Raw genomic sequence first — 22350 nt, forward strand, 5'->3', positions numbered from 1 at the left:
TATTATTTTTTTTCTAATTAACTATTTTAGTTTCCCTATTAAGTGCTTTCTAAATTTTCATTTTGTTGTATATTATCTTGGAAACAGGCAATCACTATTACACTCTGAACTTTAAACTTAATCATTATTATTATTATAGTGGATTAGTAGAATTTGTATGGGGAAATGCTTTGTGGTATTTAGTTATGTCTCTTTCATATTTTTAGTTCAACTCCACCTTTCACCCTTCTGGTGGTTGATAAATTAAGTGCTAATTATTGTTGCTTAGCCCCAGGTGAGCTATTATGAAGCAAACCTGTGACCAAAACGTTTGGTAACTATGACCATCCTGCCTTTTTCTTACTTACGTATGGTCTATCTTATAACACATTATTTCAGTGTGTTCTTTTTCATAACAATGTGGTTTTCTTGAGATTTAGTTGCTATTTCTAGCAGGTTGAGCGACTATGTAGAGACCCTGTCATTGGTTGATATTCTGACTAGTAATGTTTACCTCGTATGTATTGCAATTGGTAAAACCCATTGGTTAATTAAATAGTCTTGTTGATTTAATTGACCTTTCACAAATATTTCTGCCAATCATAGAAATTAACATAGAAATTAATTTTGTAATGTCCCTCTCATCAGTTATCTCTATGGCAAATAAAGGGAATGATTATTATTATTGTTGTTGTTGTTGTTGTTATGATGGTGGCGCTCTGGCAGAATCATTAGAGCAGCAGAAAATGCTTTGCTAGTTCCAGCTTCTTGAGTTCAAATCCCACCAAGACTGACCTTGCTTTTCATCCTTCTGGAGTCAACAATATATAATGACGGTCAAGTCCTGGAGTCAATGGTTTCCCTTAATCTCTATTCTAAAAGCTATTGCCCTTGTGCCTAAATCAGAAACATTTAGGGTGGTAATAAGCTGATAGGTTTGTTACATGTAAAAAAAAAAATGCCTTGTGGAATTTCTTTCGTTTTTTTTTTTTTTCTTTTTGTTTGTTTTGTTTTTACTCCAAATTTTGGCAAGGTCATCTTTGCCCTTCAACGGTCTAAGGTCAATGAAGTAAAGTACCAGTCATATACTAAGATTGATGATATTGACTAATACCTCTCCTCGCTAAAATTGCTAATAGAATCATTTGAGCATCAGACAAAATACCTGACATTAGTTACAGCTCTATATTTTCTAAGTTTTATCCATTCCAAGGTCAACTCTACTTTTCATCTTTTAGAGTTTGATAAACTAAAGTACCAATCAAGTACTGGACTCCTTGTTTATCAACCAATCTTCACTCCTCAAAATTGCTTGCCTTATGTTTAAATCAGAAACAATTATTATGGGGAGCAGGAAGAATCATGACAGCATCAGAAAAAAATTCTTTGCAGTCCTTTTTCCCATTCTTTACATTCTGCGTTAAATCCTCTCTTCTTTTATTCTTCTAATGGTGTCAGTCGTAGGATTGTGGCCATTCTGTAGCACTGCCTTAATTCATTTCCTATCAGTTATGTTGTCACTTTATGGCTGGAAGTTGGTCTATGATTGAGCTTGTAGCAGCAGATCTCTGATTGTATCCTTGAATGGTTGGCTGGTCTGGTATTGTCATTAGGAGTTTATCCAGCTCAGCTTTGTCTTTCATCCTTTAGAGGACATTAAAGTATCAGTCAAGCACTTGGGTCAATAGTACCAAGTATCACCATCCCCTCAAAATTATTATTATTGTAAGGGAATATCATTCTCTAGTTTATAAAAAAAGTAGCCTTCAAGAAATAACTGAGCTTTACCAGATGCTCTGTAGTGTCTGAATTCACTAAAAAGATACAATACCAGTAAGATGTTAAGGCTGATTTCATTGCAGCTATTATGCAAATATTGGTTGTATGTGTAACCAAATCCTCACTCTTCTTTCGTTTTTATTTAATAAGAACACTATCTTGTTATATGATCTGAAAATAGGATCAACTAAATGGCTTTTCAGTACCATAAATCCTATGAAGCCTGTTATCTCTTTTAATGACTCAAAGAATTTAAGCTGGTTCAGATTAGAAATGCTTGAATGTTCTTATTTTCAATCACTGCCTATTTCCAAGTAACCTAGAGTTTATTTAGTTGATCAATTTGCTTGTCAATATTGTTCAGTCAATATCTAACTTTAGTCAACATTATTTCTCACTGTCATTCTTTATTTCTTCCAGAAAATAAGAAAAGTCTTTTATTCATGTGCATGTGTCTCAAATTATTTGTTTTGAGTTAGTTGACGTATTTTTGTGTTATGTTGAATTGACTAATTATATATATATTTGTTTTTACACAGCTTCTCATTTTCTTAACCAAATGTTATCTACCAAGTTATAACATTAACTTTTCCAAAAAGTATTTCATAAAAGATTGAAGTTCTTATTTTAAGGACACATCCACAATGTACTTGTGGAGAGAAAATGCTTTAACAGTATCCATTGTAATTTCACATTCTTTTTTTTTTTTTAAATATTTAGTGTTTATTTTACTTTATTATTTAGGTCAAAATCTCACTGATACATGTAACTGAACGTATTAGAAATATAGACAATACACACTTTGAGAACCAATCCTTAAGCTCTCACCATTTATTGTTTCTGTTTGTCAAAATGTTATCACAATAATTATATTTTTAATGGAAAAATTAATCACCCATATAATGGCATCTTATATTTTTCACCTTAACAAACTGCTTAAATGTGGAGATTTTTTTTAATTTTTACTTTTAATTTTTAGTAGAAAAGTGGAACATAATATTAATCGTAAGTTCTCGCCATCTTCAACTAAATACCACCAAATAAAGATGAGTTATTCTGTCTTTATTGTAGCTGCTGTGAAATTACCTTTAGATTCTTTGTACATATTTGCATTCTCACATATCTATTACAGTCTTCCAGTCTTGTAATTTTCAGAATAAAGTCTATTCTAATACGAGTTATTTTCTTAAAATGGAAAATTTCTCTTACCTGTTTTTCTTGCAAATTAATGATTCAATGATATTTTGTTTTTTTTTTGTCTTTTAGAAATGCTATAAAATAGTTGCTTTTAGTTAAGCTTTTCTCTTTGTCTGAATAACTCCGATTAGAAATTTATTTAAACCCAATGAGTAATACATACATGTTCTTACATAAAGAGAAAGAGCATAGAACTAGAATTATGTTTTGTATAATGTAAACAATATTAAATATATTCTGTGATTACTATTTATTGAAATGCTCGAAATTTTTGAAATCATTATATATTACCATTAAGAAATTGGTCTTTTCACAGACGGTAGCGATACAACAAGCCATACGAATACATTTGAGCTTTTTGGCTCAACGAAAGAAAGTCATCTTTATCCCATGTCTCCATCAGAGGATGCTCGAAGCTATGACACATATGATAAAAGTTTAGATGAATTTTCTGATGAATGCAGTAAAAACTATGAGGTATGTAGACAATTAAAATTAACATAAAATCTCTGTTCAAATTTTTAAGAGGAATTATTTTCTTCTCCAATTCTTTGAATCTTTTGCACTTCAAAATCTAATTCAGTGATCTGGTATTATTTATTCTGAACGTTTCTTTCTGAAATCAAGTGGTTATTTAATTTTTACCTTCTACAACAACATAAGCTAATTTTTGACATAATGACAAATGTTAAATTTAGGTCAATGGCCTTGTGGAATTCTTGTCAATGATCATGACAGATAAATAATGTTAGGTTAGTTATTCTGGGTGATAGATTGACAAATGTTAAAGTTTAGCCTCTTACATTGATGGATGCTATATATTTTGTCTCTGTATCATCCGTAGACATTTGCTGTTAAATACATTTTAGCAAGGGTTTTTTTTTCTTTTTCCTTAATCAATGCTCTAACCAATAAGTCATACTAAAATACTCTTGGACAGCAGAATAAAATTATTCTTTTATATATTTTTTTTACTAAAACTCTGCTACTACATTTTGCTACATACTAAGATTATTTAGATTATCCAACTTTTAAGCTATTTCAGTTATGTTGTCAGAAGGCAAATCACTAAAGATGTTAAAATCCTATTATTATATTCAAATTTTTTTTTGTTTTTTAATATTTTCTGGAGACAGCCATATAACTTCATTTATACTTATATGCATTAGAAATGATGGCATTTTATGTATGCATGGATGTGCTTTTTTCTTCACTTGAATGATTTTCTTTTCTATCACGTAATATGCAACCTTGTGAGTTCCATTGTAGAACGTGCGTGTATATGTAAAAGAAAGTTTTTACTGGCTTAAATTTTTTTTAAGTATGAGTAAATATGCTGAAATCTTCACTTTTCTACAGTAAAATTGTATCACAATGGGTCTATCTTTACTTGTAACCATTACTTGTATGTAGTAACAATAGATGTCAAATATAGAAATAGGATGGTTGACATAAAGGTTAAAAAAAATATGGCAAAAAATATTTTGTTGTCGCCTTTTCTGATTCTCTTAGAGGCATTAAAATTTTAAAATCAATTCTTTGTGTGTATTTGTATGTGATGGTTATGAATAATATTAATTTAAAAACAGATTCCCATTTAAAATCATTAAAGTGCTATGAAATAGTGTCCAGCTATTTTCTTTTGCTGATTTTGAAATCTGTAAAAAAAAAAATTACAATATGAAACCACATGAGAAATAACCCTTGAAACTTGGAAAGCTGTGACTTTTAGATATGCTGTCTGCTTTTCTACTCAAGAAGTGTTGTTGGAGACAGAAACTGAATAATCTTAATTTGTAATTGTAATACCATGATTTAGAATTTGATTATTGAAATACTATCATACTTGGCCATATATATAGTACAGTGTCTGACAAATATGGTTCATAATAACATTTCTTGTTTTTACATTATTTACATTTGACAGATATTTGTCCTCATCTTGTTTGTTGTTAACGCAACGTTTTGGCTGATATATCCTCCGGCATATAGCATGGTGGTTAAGAGCACGGGCTACTAACCCCAAGATTCTGAGTCCAATCCCAGGCAGTGACCTGAATAATAATAATAATAATGATGAAAAATACCTTGAGAATGAGAACCCAGGTTCGAAATTTTCCCAAGACACCTGATGAAGGCTGGAGGGTGTATCAACCGAAACATTGTGTTAACAACGAAAAAGATGAGGACAAATATCTGTCAAATGTAAATAATGTAAATAATGTACATAATTCCTCATCTCTTAAATATAGAACTGTATTTCTTGTTTTTATTAAATTTTTTTTTGTTTTTTTTTTTAAAGAAGCAAATTAGAATTATGTCTCTTTTAGTTTTTGCCATTTCAGGATGAAGATATGAAGCGGGTTTTTTTACCTCCTCATGATTATTCTGATAGACCATATACACCATGTAAACAAGATTCACCTCATGTAGAACCTAAAAGAATATATATGGACTCACCAAATCGGCAAATTGCATATTTAGATGATTCAGACACAAGATTACCAAATGAAGGTGAGTAAAAGGAAACTTTATCTCTCTCTCCAATTCCATTGACTAAAGAATTATTTTTGATCAACAAAGAATTAATTTTATTACAAAACACTATCTGTCCTTCTCAAAATGTGCAGATTTAAGACAGCTTGTATTTTATTTAAGAATTTATCTAAGCAATATTTTTATAAAACTTGCAGATAGCAGATGTTAAACCAATAGACAATTCCCAATTTTGACCTGTAGAAATGGAATATTCAATATGAGTCTGTTGTTTGATCTTACTGATCAAATGGCATAATGACTACTCCTGGCATTCACTGAGATGGGGAAAGGAACAGATAGCCTTAGTTAAATGGCTGAAAATGTCTCAGGCAAATTGGACTTCATTGGAAAGGGAACTTCCAGAGTAGATGAAGGCATTTGTGTTCTTTAACTTTCATTATCATATGTAATAAAATACATGTTCCTTAAATTAATTTTGAAAATAATCAAAATTTGTTGTCAATTTAGTAAGATAACTAAATGTTTGTTAATCTGATGTAACAAATTTAACCAAAGGTTCTAAGATAAAATTATGATGGAAGTCTATAATTTATATATAAAATGGATGATTTTACATTACAGAACTAGAAACGATCTCAGGCTTTTTGGCACCAAAATGGTTAATTGTTTGGTTATTATCAATATGAATTATAAGTAAAGATTATTTGACAACATAGCATGGCAGTCTTGGTTTAGGACTGCCATGTTATGATGGCAAATAATCTTTACTCCAAAAGAATTTTTGCTGAATATCTCTCTTTGTGAGATTTACAAACAGTAATTTTCTAATGAATTATAAGGTTGAATAATCATTGGATTGACATGTCTTCAGTATTTTCAATATTAATGATGTTCCTGAAGAAACAATCAAGATGATGTTTGTAAAGAATTCTTCACTAAGATCCAAAAGTCTGTTCATGATCAAGTTAGCTTCTTCCATTTTATAACATTGTTTATGCTAGAAATTGTACATTATTTACATTTGACAGATATTTGTCCTCATCTTATTTGTTGTTCACACAATGTTTCGGCTGATATACCCTCCAGCCTTCATCAGGTGTCTTGCAGAAATTTCAAACCGCGGTTCTCATTCCTAAAGTATTTTTTGTTGATATTATTATTCAGGTCACTGCTTGGAATCGAACTCGGAATCTTGGGGTTAGTAGCCCAAGCTCTTAACCACTATGCCATGTGCCCATATTATAATTCATGTTGATAATAATCAATCAATCAATTAACCATTTTGGTACCAAAAAGCCTGAGATCATTTCTATTTCTATTATGTACCATTTTATATTTAAATCATAGACTTCCATCATAAAAAAAAAACCTTAGGAATGAGAACCCAGGTTCAAAATTTCCACAAGACACCTGATGAAGGCTGGAGGATATTTCAGCTGAAATCTTGTATTAACAACAAACAAGATGAGGACAAATATCTGTCAAATGTAAATAATTCCTCATCTCTTAAATATAGAATTGTATGCTAGAAATTGTTTCAAATTTCATTCATCACGTATAGATTGAAGATAATACTCATTAAAATCTTAATTTTGTTCAAACAGAAGTCTAAAAACATCTTTACTATTGGGCTATCAGATATTTTTCCTTTTTATATTTCACTTGGCATTCCATCATTATAGATAATATTTATTTAGATTTCAAAAATGATGAACTAAAGTTGTAGAAGAATAGAGCTACAAAAGCATCCATAAAATAATCCAATAAAAATTTTTTAGTGTTAATTCAAATAACATTGGAAGGGATTAAAATAAATGAGAGAAAAATGAACAAATTTATCTAAAAACCCAATATTTAGGAGCTTGGCTAATATGCAGTGACATATTCTACATTTTGAGAAATCATGATGTGTAATTTTCAGATTGAGAAATATATCATTGAGAAGTCTTAAAACATGTGTGGATTTTTTTTTACCCTCCATTGATATAATGCAATGTTTGACAGAAAGAGCAGCAATATTGAAAAATTGCAAACAGGACTCATCATTTGTGTGCAATATGACTGACTTAATATAAAGGATATTTAGAAATCAAATGAAATGTATATTTTTTTAGCGCTACAGCAGAAACTGTGGTTGGACATTAAGTGCTTAGTAAGCTGACCCCTGTCCAGAGGGTGGTAGGGTTTGGTCCTTAATGAAGCAAATAGTTCTTCAAAAAAGTTTTAGGATAGTGTCACATTATTTACATTTGACTGATATTTGTCCTCATCTTGTTTGTTGTTAACACATTTCAGCTGATATACCCTCCAGCCTTCATCAGGTGTTTTGGGAAAATTTCGAACCTGGGTTCTCATTCCTAAGGTATTTTTTGGTGTTATTATTATTATTGTTATTATTCAGGTCACTGCCTGAAATTGAACTCGTGGGCATATGGCATAGTGGTTAAGAGCGTGAGCTACTAACCCCAAGATTCCGAGTTCAATTCCAGGCTGTGACCTGAATAATAATAATAATAACATCAAAAAATACCTTAGGAATGAGAACCCAGGTTCAAAATTTCCCCAAGACACCTGATGAAGGCTGGAGGGTATATCAGCCAAAATGATGTGTTAACAACAAACAAGATGAGGACAAATATCCGTCAAATGTAAATAATGTACATAATTCTTCCTCTCTTAAATATAGAACTGTAGTGTCACAACTTACAAATTTGAGGGATGGAATTGTTTGAAATTGAAGTATTATTAAATGTTACTTTAAAAAAATAATAATACTCTTGTTTTTGTTCTGCTCTCATATACTTTCTCATTATCTAGTTTAAAGTAGGTCTCCATTTATGTTATAAATGTTGACTGGAATTTTAAATTTTACATATCTTTATGACTATTCAATTTTCTCTGATAGATTTATATATGACACCTAAAAAAAAGACAGAAACCTTTGAGCCTAATCATTATGGGGTTATTCGAGGCAAGACGCCACCAGGAAATATATATGAAGATACAAATTGGTCTCGTCAAGAACAAAATAGTCGAATGCGAGTAAGTAATGGACTGTACAGGGGACCTTTTTCTTCTTTCAGCACCTTATTCTAAGATTATTGTTTTGTTTTTTGGGGGGTTTTTTTCCCAGATATTCATTCACTTTTTATGATTTCTTTTCATTTACTTTGACTATGAGTTTTAAAGCTACTGTGAAAGTGATAATCCTTGTGAAATATAGCGCTGCGTTTTACTGATTAATAATATATAATTATTGAATTGTAATTAAGTGTAGCTAGCTCCAAGATCTATAACTGCCGAAAAGAAATAGTTGTATCTGCTAGAATAAAAGTTTTCTAATGTAATTTTATTACTGCTAGGTGAAATATTTTAACTGTTGTCTTTTGTGGTTTAGTACCATTTTATTACTCTGGAATATAGTCTGCTTACAAAATTTACTTTTTTATTCCAAACTTCACTTTGCTTGAATAGTTTTAGGAATCTGTTTTCTTAATGAAATTTTAATTAGATTAAGTAATATAAGAATAAAAATAGTTGTCATTTAAATTTGAAATACAACATGATTTATAGAATACACAAACTTGAAGATGGTGTAGTTTGTTTCATTAACCTTTTTAAGTTGTTTGAAATTGATATTATTTTTCTGATATAGTCTTGTTAAAATTCTTCACTTTTAATGACTTCTGAAAACGAAAAGGATAAAAATGAGTTTCTTATACTTTTGAAGTATGGAAATGAGCCACACTATATTAGAAATGTAAATTTATATAAAAAGAATTTTTTTAAAGAATAACCTAACGACCACTTTCATGTCAATTCCAAACACAATTTCAATTATCTATATATGAATAGTGATTTTCATTCCCCACTTTTTTTGTTTTATAAGAGCATTTTTAATTTCTTAATTGGCGACAATATCTTAACTTCTAATTTTGCTTTTTATTTTTTCTTTCTTTGTCAGGAAAATTTAATTATAATGTTGGTATTTCTGATGGCTCATTTTCTTTCTTTCCTATGTAGTAAATGGCAGTTGTACCAGTCATTACAGCAATACATTAATTTCTATTGTTCTGTCAGTGTTGTGCCTTTACACGTGTTTTATAAAACTCTTTCACTGAAAGGTTCTTTTTTAAGCTTCAATAGTAATTTTTAAATAACAATTAAATTTCTTAAATATATCCTAATTATACTCAAAAAGTTAGTAGGAGACCTAAGGGTAAGATAGTTATTTAGAACGAGAGCTATTTTGCAGATGGTGCTTGACATAAGCTTCTAAATTCATCTTTCCATTCATATTAAATTGTTTCTTTTTTGGTGGTGGCGGGGTTTCACATTTAAAAGCCAGTTATAGTCTTTAATGAAGAAATAGTTGAAGCATAGAGCAAAATATTTATTTTTATACAAATTACCTATAAAGTTGTAGTGAAGTAAAATAATATCCGTTGTGTTAAAATTGCTTTGCTATGAATATACAGTATTTTTTTTTATTCTTATAAGAAAAGGATCTTGGTAGTTGGTGTCTGCATTAACATTAGAGATCCCAGCATTTGCATTTCTGTCAACAGATCTGCAAGATTATGTTCCTACTTTAACTTTGGTTAAGTAGAAATAAAGTATCAATCATTTGTGCCTTACATTACTTTATTTTCTTCCTTCATTTATCATTTTACTGTTTAATAGGAGAGTATTGTAGTTCGCTTGAAGCATTGTGTATTGTTTGTAAAGAATAAAAAAATTTGAATGGTACAACAATGCACTATAATACAAAAACTGGACTATATACCTGTTGTAATTTAGTTATCTATAGTCCGATGATATTTCAGAATACGATATCTTCTTCAGATATTCTTAGATGACGTCGCTGCTATAATCTGTTTTCCAATGGCTTTTCTTTTTTCGGAAGTGTCTCAGTAGTATTTAATCTTCTATACCATTTTGAGTAAGATGGTTTTTATAACCAGCTACTTATTTTTTATTGTTAATTACTTAACTATGAAGCACTGGTGCTGGGGCCATGTAAAAAGCTCCCAGTGCACTCTGTAAAGTGTTTGACATTAACAAGGGCATCCAGCCATAGAAACCCTGCCAAAACAGAAGATGGAGCTTGGTGCAGCCCTTGGTCTTACTAGTTCCTGTCAAACCATCCAACCCATGCCAGCATGGAAAAATGGACGTTAAATGATGATGATGATGATATTAGTGTTGAACCTATTGTTAATGTTTTTTGGCTCCAACTTATCTCTGTTCAGAAGATATTGCAGCCATGACCATCATAGCCAGTTTTGCTTTTCAAACACTGAACTTGTAACCATAACATCCCAATATGTTCTTTTTTAAAAGAGGGATAGGGTATGATTTGCACGAGATTTAGCTGCTATTTCTTTTAAGTTGAGAATCCACATAGATAGACCCTCTCTCATTCTGGCTTGTTAAATGAGTGGATTGAGCAGAATTGTATTTTACTGACTGGTGCTCCATCATTTACAGTGACGAGTGTTCCAGTTGATCTGATCAATGGAACAGCCTGCTCGTGAAATTAATGTGGAAGTGACTGAGCACTCCACAGACAAAGTGTATGACAAGGCTGACCCTTTGAAATACAGGTACTACTTATTTTTGCCAGCTGAGTGATTTGGAGTAACATGAAATAAAGTATCATTCTGAAGGACATGACATGCCACTGAGAATTGAACTCATCACCTTATGATCATGAACCACAAAGCCAGCACATTAACATTATAGCCATTGCTTCATCTCAACTGCACACTATCTCTGTCTTGTATGCAGCTCATTTCACTTTCTAACTTAATCCTGAAATTCATACTTGTCTCATCACTTTCCTGTTTGTGCTGGTCTTCCTTCAATCCATGTTCCTCCTGAATAAAGTTTTGAACAGGAGTCTCTTCTAATTAGCCTGTCACTACTACAAATATCTGTTGCTGAAACTTTTACCTCTCCATGCCATCATTCCTTACCTTATTCTTACCTGTACTTTATGTAAAGGTACTTGCTTTCAGCTCTGGTTTTGATCAGTTTATTTTTAGCTAATTCTTGTAGGTGTCAGACGTATGCAGTTCTCTGACTGATTGGAACAGATGTTTGGTGAAGTAGTTGATTAGTAACGTAGAAGTAGGATGTGATAAAACTAATTGGGGTCTGAAGGTTAATATCATGGATTTTCTCTCTCTCATAGGCAGATCAGAACACATGAAACGGTGTAAGTAGGGCAGTAGTTGCAGATTAAGACCTATTAAAGAGAAATCTCTTGAGGAGGAGAACTTTATTGATATTGCTCTCACACATTCCCCCATTAAAAACAAAGGATAGAAAAAAAAAAGAAAAAGAAATATGCCGATGAAAGGAATTAGAAGTTGCTATGCAAAAGAAGTTATTGAATTTATATCATATTTCTTATTTAAGTTTTTTAACACAGCATTTACTCCTTAAAGACTAATACAATCTCTTTGAAACTTTAACTATTGATCATTTCTGTTTAGTCTGGTATTAAATTTAAGTACTTGTACTGCTTTTGATCAAATCCGCTGACTTTTCTCACTAATTAAATTATTACTGCTCTCCTCTTTGTTTATTTTTTTTCCCACCTAACCTGAAATTACAATGGCCACCATTAATGTTGACAGCCACATGTCAAATCCATTTCAGTTCTTTTTTTTATCTTTTTTTTGTCATTGCATTTTTTTAAAGCAGTTTTTTAAATTGCTCTTCTTTGTATGTTTTCTTGTTCGCTTTTTTTTTTTCACTCCAATTTTAATCATTTATTTTTTGTCTTCTCTGGAAAATTAACATCAATTATAGCAACAGCTTTAGAATAGATAATAGAGTGCTAAGAACATAGGTGTTGCAGAAGACTAAAATGTAAGAGTTTAAAAAAAAAATCCACAGCGTTACCAAGTAATATCTCATTTGTAAGGGTAAAAATAAAATTAATAGAATGAGATTTTCATTTTCTTGTTCGAATGAAAAATTGTTAATACTAGTGGATATAGTTGTTTGTGGAGCGCTTTAGTTGTAATTAATTTTCACTTTCAATGATGTTGGTAGCTTCTTTACTTTGTTTTATTTTCAAGTTTTTAGAAACATAACTATCTTTATTTCAACAAAGGTTTTTTTTTTATATAATTTTCTGTTCCTTTTGTGTATTTTATACAGATTTGTTTCATATATTTTTATGTCTAATTAATGTGGTTTCATTTTTATTCATACAGGATCTGTAATATATTGAAACAATCCTTTTAATTCCATGTGTACCAAGGCAAATGTTTTCTCCAATGAAACAAGCAAAATTTGAAAATATTAGCTAAATGTTTACATCCAGAAATAGAAAGCAACTTCTGTATATTTCCCATAACTTATTGATTCAATCCACCCTTATCCATTTTTTACTGGCTGCTTTGATAAAATAGCTACAAGTTGTAGACGATGAGGCATTTGGTCATCTCTCTAGTTTGATTAACTTTTATATTAGTTTTTTTTTTAAATGAGGCATGATGCAGCCAGGCTGATTGCCCAGGTCAGTCTGACTACCTCTCTCCATCCCTCCTTATCATCCATTAGTGTTTTTAAGTTTTCAACTTGGCATCCAACTTGGCAAGATGTTATATATATAATCATCTTCCATGGTCTTCCAGCCAGTGTGGTACCATAATTTGGTGTCCACAGCAACACTTTCTTCTTTACTTCTCCAACAGTGGTCAGCAAACCTCAATCTCCACAAGTCAGCTACAGAACCATTTTATTAGTACCTTTTCCTATCATTAATGTCCTTCTGTCCTGTCATCTTAGCACTGTTGTGCTCTTTTGTGGTTCACCTTCGAACATGAAAAAATCATGGGTCAAAGTTTAGTCTTCCTTTTCAGTTAGCAAACTTATTTTTGATAGACTGGTATCCTAATCAGAGTGGGAGGGTGTCTGTCTTTACCTCTTCCACTTGAAGCTCCAGGAACCAGAACACTGACAGAGCTTCTACATAGTTATTCAACATACTTATCTTCCCCAGATCGCATTCTTCTCTCCTGTGAAAATAGTTCATATTCAATATTGAAGTCCTAGAAGCACTATGCCTGAAAAATTAAGGAATGGTTTTTGTCAAAGAGTTGCTCAATCAGGGCTGACTTGGAGCTGACAATAAAATCCAGGTGTAAATGCTTATCCATTGGTTTGTGGAGATCTGTGAAAGAAAATGATGACACTCTTATGAGTCATTGTAAGCATTACATCCTAGAGGACTTGAACAATATCTGTTTTACATTTAGTGTTATGAGAGATAATATGGGACAATGTATTTTTGTCTGATAATATCATAGGTAATGTCTGATAATATTATATTGGTACAGTATATTTTTATCCAAATTTAAAGCTACATATTCAAAATAATGAAGTGGATATTAATTTTTAAAATGAAATTAAATTTCCTGTTTGAATATTAGCAATAAATATATTACCAATAGTGTTTAAGTATCAATTAATTACAGAAGTAACATCACCTGAGACACATTTTATTTTTCATCTTTTAGTTAAGATGGAAGGAAGTGCACTTCTGACTCTTTACTGGGCTTCCATGACTGATGTATGTGTTGGGGGAAAAAATTTTCAAAGTGAGGGTTTATAAGTTGCCACATGATGGTGTGAGACCATGTGACAGATTAAATCTACCACCCACAGAGACAAAAGTATATTCCCAGCATTATACGTTATATGATGACACTTGTTATATTAGAAAAATAAATTCATTAAGCTCATACTTATATCTTTTAGGGAGGACAAACAGGGAGATATGGTGACACACTGCCAACTCCCAAGACTACTTCATTGTTCACTTAGTTGATTTATAGAATCTATTCTACCACCACCAAGTTTTAAAATGATCATCTTTAAAGTCCTGACCTTTCTCTGTATTTTAGTTTATAAGACATTGGTTTAATTTTTCACCCATTTTCATTAGCAAAAAAAATTGAAACTGAGAAAAAAAAAACACAACCTAATTTTTTTTCATTTTTCCTTTTCTGCGAAAAAGGAAGAAATTTGTTGACTGCTGTATGTCAAAAAAAAAAAAAAAATGGTTAAAATGTCTTTTTTTGCAAACATTAAATCACATTGAAAATCTCTAAGTCACTTAAACTATGTCACTTTTCATTCCTTTTAGCTGTTTGAGAGAAAAATGTAATAATAAAAATATTTTTAAAAATCACTTTCTGAAACAGTTAATAACAAACAAAATTACTTCAGTATTTCTCATCATTTTCTTTATTATTATTATAAATACTAATTGTATGCATAAAATTTTCTTCCTGAATACTACAATTAACAAGAAATTGTAACTAGGCACACAAACTGGCAAAACTTTAAAACCCTACAGTAAGATCATACAGAAAAACAAAAAGAACCTGAATCTTAGTGATTTTTTTTTCTTCTCTCTACAATATAGATACTCATAATAGTGTTGATGATAAAATTGTTAGCAAGAACCAATATTCTGTTTCACAAATCTTTCTGTTACATATTGCCATATTGGATTCTGATTTCTTAGTTCAAAACTTATTCAGGAGAAAAAAAAAAAAATAGGATTCTTACACTTAAGTTTCTGTGTTTTTTAATGTTTAACATGCAAAACTAAAACATACAGATAGGGTCTTCCCCACTTTTTCCCTTTATTTGAACATTAATTTGCTTCCCTGCTTTATTCTTATTCGTTTATCTTGATTTCATGGAGGAAAGCAAATTTCAATTTTATTTTTTATTTTACTTTGTTTATATGTTAATAGTATTTTGCTATTACTATTATGAATATTATTATTATTATTATTTTGACTAGAAAACCGTAAATTTTGCATGAAACTCAGGCTCTTTATTATACGCATGTCAGTGTGCATAGGTTTCTTTCTGATGTTGTATGTCTTTGTGCCATTATTTTCAGAATGGAATGGTAGGGGACTACCTTGAACGTGCGCCCAGCCGTCCATGCAGCCGAGCCGGTAAGACACCACCCCCTCCACCAGTGCGTACCTCCAGCCGGGGGGCCACCGACTCTGCTGCCGCCGCTACTTTGTCATTAGAAAACCATGCCCCTCCATTGCCTGCACGTCTCTATGGCTCTCAGGACTTGCCTAATTATACACCTTCTCCAGGTGTGTAGTTTACTGTAGTTACAGTTGAAACACTTGTATATTATTCTCTCTATGGTTATCCTAGGAAACTACCTTTTTTATTAATAATTTCAAAACCATTATTGGTGAAGGGAAAACATTCCCCAAAGCACAAACTCTCTCTTTTCTTCTTTCTGAGGCTATTTATTAAACCCATGCTTCTTCGTACTAATACATTAATTACTAACAGTAACTTCATAATGAAATGTCAGCTTAAGTCTTGTGTAATAATATATCTCACATTTTTACAATTTATTTTACTATATTTTTCTGTGTTTCATTTAACAAGTAGTATCAGAATATCAGAGAAGTGTAGTCAGAAATCAGATTGAGTCTAAAAGTCTCTCTAGGGAAAATATGTTATATGTTAACAAAAACCTATCAATTGTTTTGGCTAGCAATTTACCATGTTCTCTCTTTTTCTTGTTCATGTCAAAAATCTAATATGTATCAAGCTTTTTATAACTTTCTACACATCTGAAGGCTACCACATAGATTTCCAAGTTATTAATTGTAATAGTACCTCATTGTTCTCCCATTTACTAATACCATTCTACACCAACTCTCCAGCTGTAAGTCTCCTATGCATTTTGCTTCATCTCAGCCTTTGACTTCATTCTATCTAATTGCAGTTTTACTCTTGACTTTTTACATTTTATTCCATTTGTCGACTAGAGCTACGTATATCTTCCTCTTTTGTTTCTATTCTTGAATCTCCTGTTCTTTCACTTTCAATTTATTAATATTGGTCTGTTGTTGCCTTTGCTATATTCATACATAAGTTTGTTGCTGGTCAGCTGCCATGTCACATTACCACATATTTTATTACTGGCAAAAGACATGCAATTAATTTACATACCTACATACACTTTCACTTTTAAATTTGTAATCATTTGGCTGTTTTTTGATTTGTAGTTCTTTGAACTACTTCCTTTTTCTAGTTTTACTTTTCCACCCTGCTGTGTGTGTGCGTGTGTGTCTTAGTGTTTCTATAGTTAGCTGCTCTCATACTGACTGATATATAATGGCGTTTGCAATGTTTCCGCTAATCTTGGTATATTTTTCTTAACTTTACCAAACTGGCTGTGATCAATTAGTTTCAATACTACAAATACAATGCTGATCCTAGTTTACCGAAACTTAACTTTCAATTTACATGAAATGCTACTGATGGTGTACGTTAATATCTCGTGTAAAGTAAAGTACAAATGAAGCTTCCAGAATACCCCATGAGTGTTGTGTGATTCAGTTTTCATTCCCATTATGAATTACATCTTTGAGGTTGCTAAAGTCCATATGAATGGCAGGAACACAGCATTTCCAACACAATGAAGATGAGGGAAGAAAATTACCCTCTATTTTGCAAATGACCCTTTATTTCTATGTTATTTGTGTAATATTTCTTTACATCAAGTTTGACAAGTATTTCTCTTTGCTGTTTATAACAATTGACTTAAAACTCAAAGTTTTCCAATCTTAGTAACTTTCTGATAATTTTTCTTTCTAAAAAGATGCATAGACAGGTTTTGAATATACTGTGCCCTTGAAATTATTTTACTGATTCATAAATATAGAGGGGATAGTCTATAGGGATTATGTTAAATAAATATAAGTAATGCAACAATTTCTCTGAGCAATCTTCTCAAATTGTGTAAAGTTATTCATGATGGCCAGAGGTAGACTGTGATGAATATTAACTTTGAATTTAATGTTGTTATTGTTTGGTCATCTTCAATTAACTCCACAATACTTGACTAATTGCAGTTTATTAATATTTGAATTATGTATCATGTCTAACCTACTTATATATCTCACTGTATCAGCCAGACTATTGAATGCTGCTATACACCACTAGTGATGATGCCACTTCACTGGCGAACAGGCCATCATTCCCTCTGATCAGGATGCTAGGCTGCTGCAAGGTTATCCATTTACAGCCAAGTGGACTTAGCAGTAATAAAATAAAGCAAAGCTTTATAGAAAATTCTTTTTTCTTAAACTAATTTTCACATCCACTCTATAGTCTAAAATTTAAGCCGAAATTTTTGACTAAAAGGATGTGGGGTGTGGGGGGTGTGGAGGGAATATTTACTTCTTACTCAGATTGTCAGTGTAAGAGATATGCAATTTCTGAATGTCTGTTCTGAATTTGTAATGGATTTTGTTTGATGAACCATCATCATTGTTTAACGTCCGTTTTCTATGCTAGCATGGGTTGGACGGTTCAACTGGGATCTGGGAAGCCAGGAGGTTGCACCAGGCTCCAGTCTGATCTGCAGTGTTTCTACAGCTGGATGCCCTTCCTAACACCAACCACTCCATGAGTGTAGTGGATGCTAGTCAAGGCGGCACTTGGTCACATTCGGATGGTGCTTTTTAAATGCCACCAGCACAGGAGGCTGGCAACGGCCATGATTGGTTGGTGCTTTTTTATGTGCCACCAGCACGGAAGCCAGTCAAAGCGGCACTGGCATTGGCCACATTCAAATGGTGCTTTTTACGTGCCACTGGCACAGGTATCACAACTACAATTTCCATTTGATTTTCATTTTGATGTTGATGTACTTGACTCAATAGGTCTCCTCAAACATAGCATGTCGCCCTATGATCCAAGGTACATTTGAATGGGCTGGGGCTAGTTATGCGAAACTGGTGTAGGATACAGCCATGAACTCACTTTATTTGCCAGGGTCTTCGCAGTCACAGCACATCTCCAAAGGTCTTGGTCTTTCATCATTGCCTCTGTGAGGCTCAACATTCGAAGGTCATGCTTTCACCACCTCATCCCATGTCTTCCTGGGTCTACCATGTTAATCAGTTTCATGATTTTGTGATTTAACTTTGTGTCATATGTTTCCATCGTTATTTGCATTCAGATGTGATAGGTTATTCTAATACATTGTTATTGATAATTTAATCCGCGATTTGCAACAGAAACTCGGAAAATCTTCACAGTTTTGTCAGTTTACCTGTTATTACCTGATTTGGCTTTTTTTAATAAGCTGAATGCTGTGTTATTTTTGTAGTTTTTTTGTTCTACCTAGACCAGAATAATTGTGCTTTGGGGGGGGTTATATATAATGAACAGTTATAACCTAATCATCAGAGAGCTAAACCATTAGTGAATTGAATTATTCCCTACTAGTTTAAGATACATAGTATTATTCTTTGATAGTATATAAATACAATAATGAATTTTATATATATATATATATATTCGGAGAATTTTATTGCTATTATATATACAAGGATATTTATTTCTAAAGTAATTTTCTCTTGAAGTATTTAGTGAGTTAGCTTTCACATTCCCTGCCCCAAGCGGCAGTCCAGGAGTCAAGTAAGCCCTTGCTATGCTTCTGTTTTTGTTGTGGTGGTTCTTGTTTTTGTTGTTGCTGCAACTATAGAGTTTAATCTAGACCCTGCCCCCTAGTACTTACTAATAACTGGATTGGTGTCCAAAAATATTTTTTGACTAAGTTATTTTTTTTTAAGTGAGACCTATCACAAGTTAGTTTAATGAAATTATTGCTTCAGTGATTCCTTACACCTCACAAAAAAGGGGGTCAGAATTCATGAAGAAATCACTCTTATTTAGCTGCAGCAACAACAATCAGTTCTCCTAAGATTCCCTGATGCTTATTTTGTGTGTACCTGTATCTGTGTGTGTAAATATGTGTTTCTCCACCTTTTTTTTTTTTTTACCCATCCTATTTATTACATTCTGGCTGCAATTAAGATATTTCAGTTGATACTTAATGTAAATTTGAAATTGTTTTTTTGAAATTCAATTAAAATTTGATATGAGCCATTTTAAAGCTTTCGTTATCTGCAGCCAGTTGTATAAACTATATACATGGTTAGGTTCATTCTCCTCCTATTACTGTTTTGCTTAATTAATACTTGGGTGCTGTTATTTGTTTTTAATTTAAATTGCTATTGGAAGTAGCTTTTTTGTTTTCTTTTTGTTCCCCATTTTATTTAATATGGTTTTCTTTGTTTGTTCTGCTTACCTTATAGTAATTCTCTCATCTTTGCAGATCTGTGATTCCGTAATCTGTTGTCATTTTTTTGTTTAATCCCAACTTCCCTTCCCCAACCCCTTCACTTTATGTTCTTAAACTGTTGTTAAATAATTGTTTTCTTCAATTCTCTCTCTCTCTCTCTCTCTCACTTTAAATAATGCCAAACTATTGTTTATATTAGCTTGCTTCCAGCTTTCCCATTGTTCCCTTGTTAACAAATTCTTGTCAGCTGATCACAATTAATTTACATGTGCATTCATGCTTCTTTATTCTTCAATTCGTTATGTTGTTTTCTCATTAATGATAGTGAGAGCTATTATCATATGGTAAAAGTGACTATATTTTTACTGTAGTTTCCATTAACAAGTGAAACTATGAAAAAATATATGACCTTATATGCATACAATCATGCATATGTATTATAAATACATTGCACACACATATGTATATATATATATATATATAATTATATATATATAAATCTTCATTGAAGCCATGTGTCATTTCATGTTTCTGCATGTGATTACTTCTTTAGATTCACATTCAATATATAAGATAAAAACCAAGCATGCCAGCAAAAAGTCCATACACATCCTGTTAGCTGAACAAGGCCCCAGATTGTTGACCCTTAGCAAACAGTGCCTTTCAGCAAAAAAAATAAATAAATGAAAACCTGACTACAAAGGAAAAACTTCCAGATTACAATAAAAGTAATCCATAAAATAATTTAAAAATAAATATAAAACTAGGCATAGGAGTGGCTGTGTGGTAAGTAGCTTGCTTACCAACTATATGGTTTTGGGTTTAGTCCCACTGCGTGACACCTTGGGCAAGTGTCCTCTACTATAGCCTCGGGCCGACCAAAGCCTTGTGAGTGGATTTGGTAGATGGAAACTGAAAGAAGCCCGTTGTATATATATGTATATTTGTGTGTCAGTGTTTGTCCCCCCAACATCGCTTGACAACCGATGCTGGTGTGTTTACATCCCCTTTAAATTAGCGACCGATAAAATAAGTACTAGGCTTACAAAGAATAAGTCCTGGGGTAGATTTGCTCAACTAAAGGTGGTGCTCCAGCATGGCCACAGTCAAATAACTGAAACAAGTAAAACAGTGAAGAGTATATGAAATAACAATAAATTAATATGAAGTGGGAGGTTGTTAGATAACACAGTGTATTCCAAGTCAACATTGCCAAGTACAGATTGTATAACAAATATATATAAAGAAAACTTACCCAAATCCATACATTTACAGTTGGGGAATTGTTTTGAATGCCTCAATCACCTAAGCCGTATTTAACCCTTAACAATCATGAAAATGACTTCACAACAAACTTCAAATAGAGACTTATTATCCCTGAAAAATAAATGGGTATAGTTTGCAAAAAAACAAAAGTATAATAAAAATATTAATATTTCTAAGTCTCTCTAAAAGAGACTACGGCAGCGGTACTGGATATTAATAGTTATCACCAAGAGAAAATGGCAGTCCAAAAAATAGTGTCGCATAGCTAGCTAGAGGTGATGGCCCCTTGGAGCTAATCAATGGCACCATTCATCCTATTTTTTTGAACTGCCATGTTGGCTTGGCGATAACTATTAAAAGTATAATAATTATGCTACTTTTCAATCTTAAAATGATGAGATTGCAATTGTGGCACTACCAAGTAGTTTTAAAGACAAAAATCAACTGGAGATTCACTCAGTTCAATACTGTAGAGTTCTAGAAGAATTCTTCTGCAAGTGGTAGATTTTGGTAAAATGTGCACCACTATTACTTACAATAATGAATGCCAGGAAAATATTGTTATGTTACAATAATTTAACCATCTAGGTTAAAAAAAAAAAACCCATATGGAATCAATTTTTTCAAAGTATTTATGGGTAGCAGTGATGGTTCGAAAATGTTGACTTTTGTTGAGCTTTTTATATACTTACATTGAAAAAGAGAGTAAAAGACATAAAAAACAGGGTTTGAATATGACAGCAAACTTGCTATAAATGGACGTGATGGAGATAGATTTAGGAAAAACATTACATTCTGACAGTTTGGTCAAAAAATTACAGCAAACATTAACCTGAAAACTGTAAGTTTCCTAGATATGACAATAAACATAATCACAATATATATGGCTCTTACAATAAACTGACTGATGAAGATACATGCATAAATATTCTAACTACCCTCCTACAATTGTTACACAAAGCAAAGACAATATCAGTGAACACATTTTCTACCCATCATCAGTCAAGGATATATTCAATAACTCTACTCTCTATCATAATCGAATGTTAAGGAGTCATTTAAATGGCAAGATAAAATAGAGAAAATCACCACAATAAATTAAATACTCTGCAAAATGATACGGTTTAATCTGCCAAACACTATAAATATCTTTTACTTGTTTCAGTCATTTGACTGTGGCCATGCTGGAGCACCGCCTTTAGTTGGGCAAATCGACCCCAGGACTTATTCTATTGGTCTCTTTTGCCGAACCGCTAAGTTACGGGGACGTAAACACACCAGCATCGATTGTCAAGCCGATGTTGGGGGGACAAACACAAACACACACACACGTATATATATATATATATATATATAGTTTTAGGGAAAATAACCAATTTTCAAGAACTCATCGATGAAAATCCACTATCACATATAGAAAAATTAATAATTAAAAGCACAATAAATGAGTATAATATAAA

At 32.0% G+C, this 22350-nt stretch overlaps 1 protein-coding gene across 11 annotated transcripts in view; it reads left to right on the forward strand.

Annotated features, from left to right (window-relative positions):
• Window positions 1-22350, forward strand: part of LOC106873723 (nephrin) — a 248522-nt gene that overhangs the window by 213759 nt on the left and 12413 nt on the right. For 3 of the 11 annotated variants that reach the window (XM_052967830.1, XM_052967833.1, XM_052967834.1), the window contains 4 exons: window positions 3272-3432; window positions 5286-5469; window positions 8360-8496; window positions 15392-15602. In XM_052967830.1, the coding sequence (XP_052823790.1) occupies window positions 3272-3432; window positions 5286-5469; window positions 8360-8496; window positions 15392-15602 (693 nt within the window). Of the gene's footprint in view, window positions 1-3271; window positions 3433-5285; window positions 5470-8359; window positions 8497-15391; window positions 15603-22350 lie in introns of those variants that run through there. The other 8 variants (XM_014921200.2, XM_014921204.2, XR_008264131.1 and 5 more) reach the window with 6 other exon arrangements.

This window comes from Octopus bimaculoides, chromosome 5, assembly GCF_001194135.2.
Source record: "Octopus bimaculoides isolate UCB-OBI-ISO-001 chromosome 5, ASM119413v2, whole genome shotgun sequence".
NCBI lineage: Eukaryota > Metazoa > Mollusca > Cephalopoda > Octopoda > Octopodidae > Octopus > Octopus bimaculoides.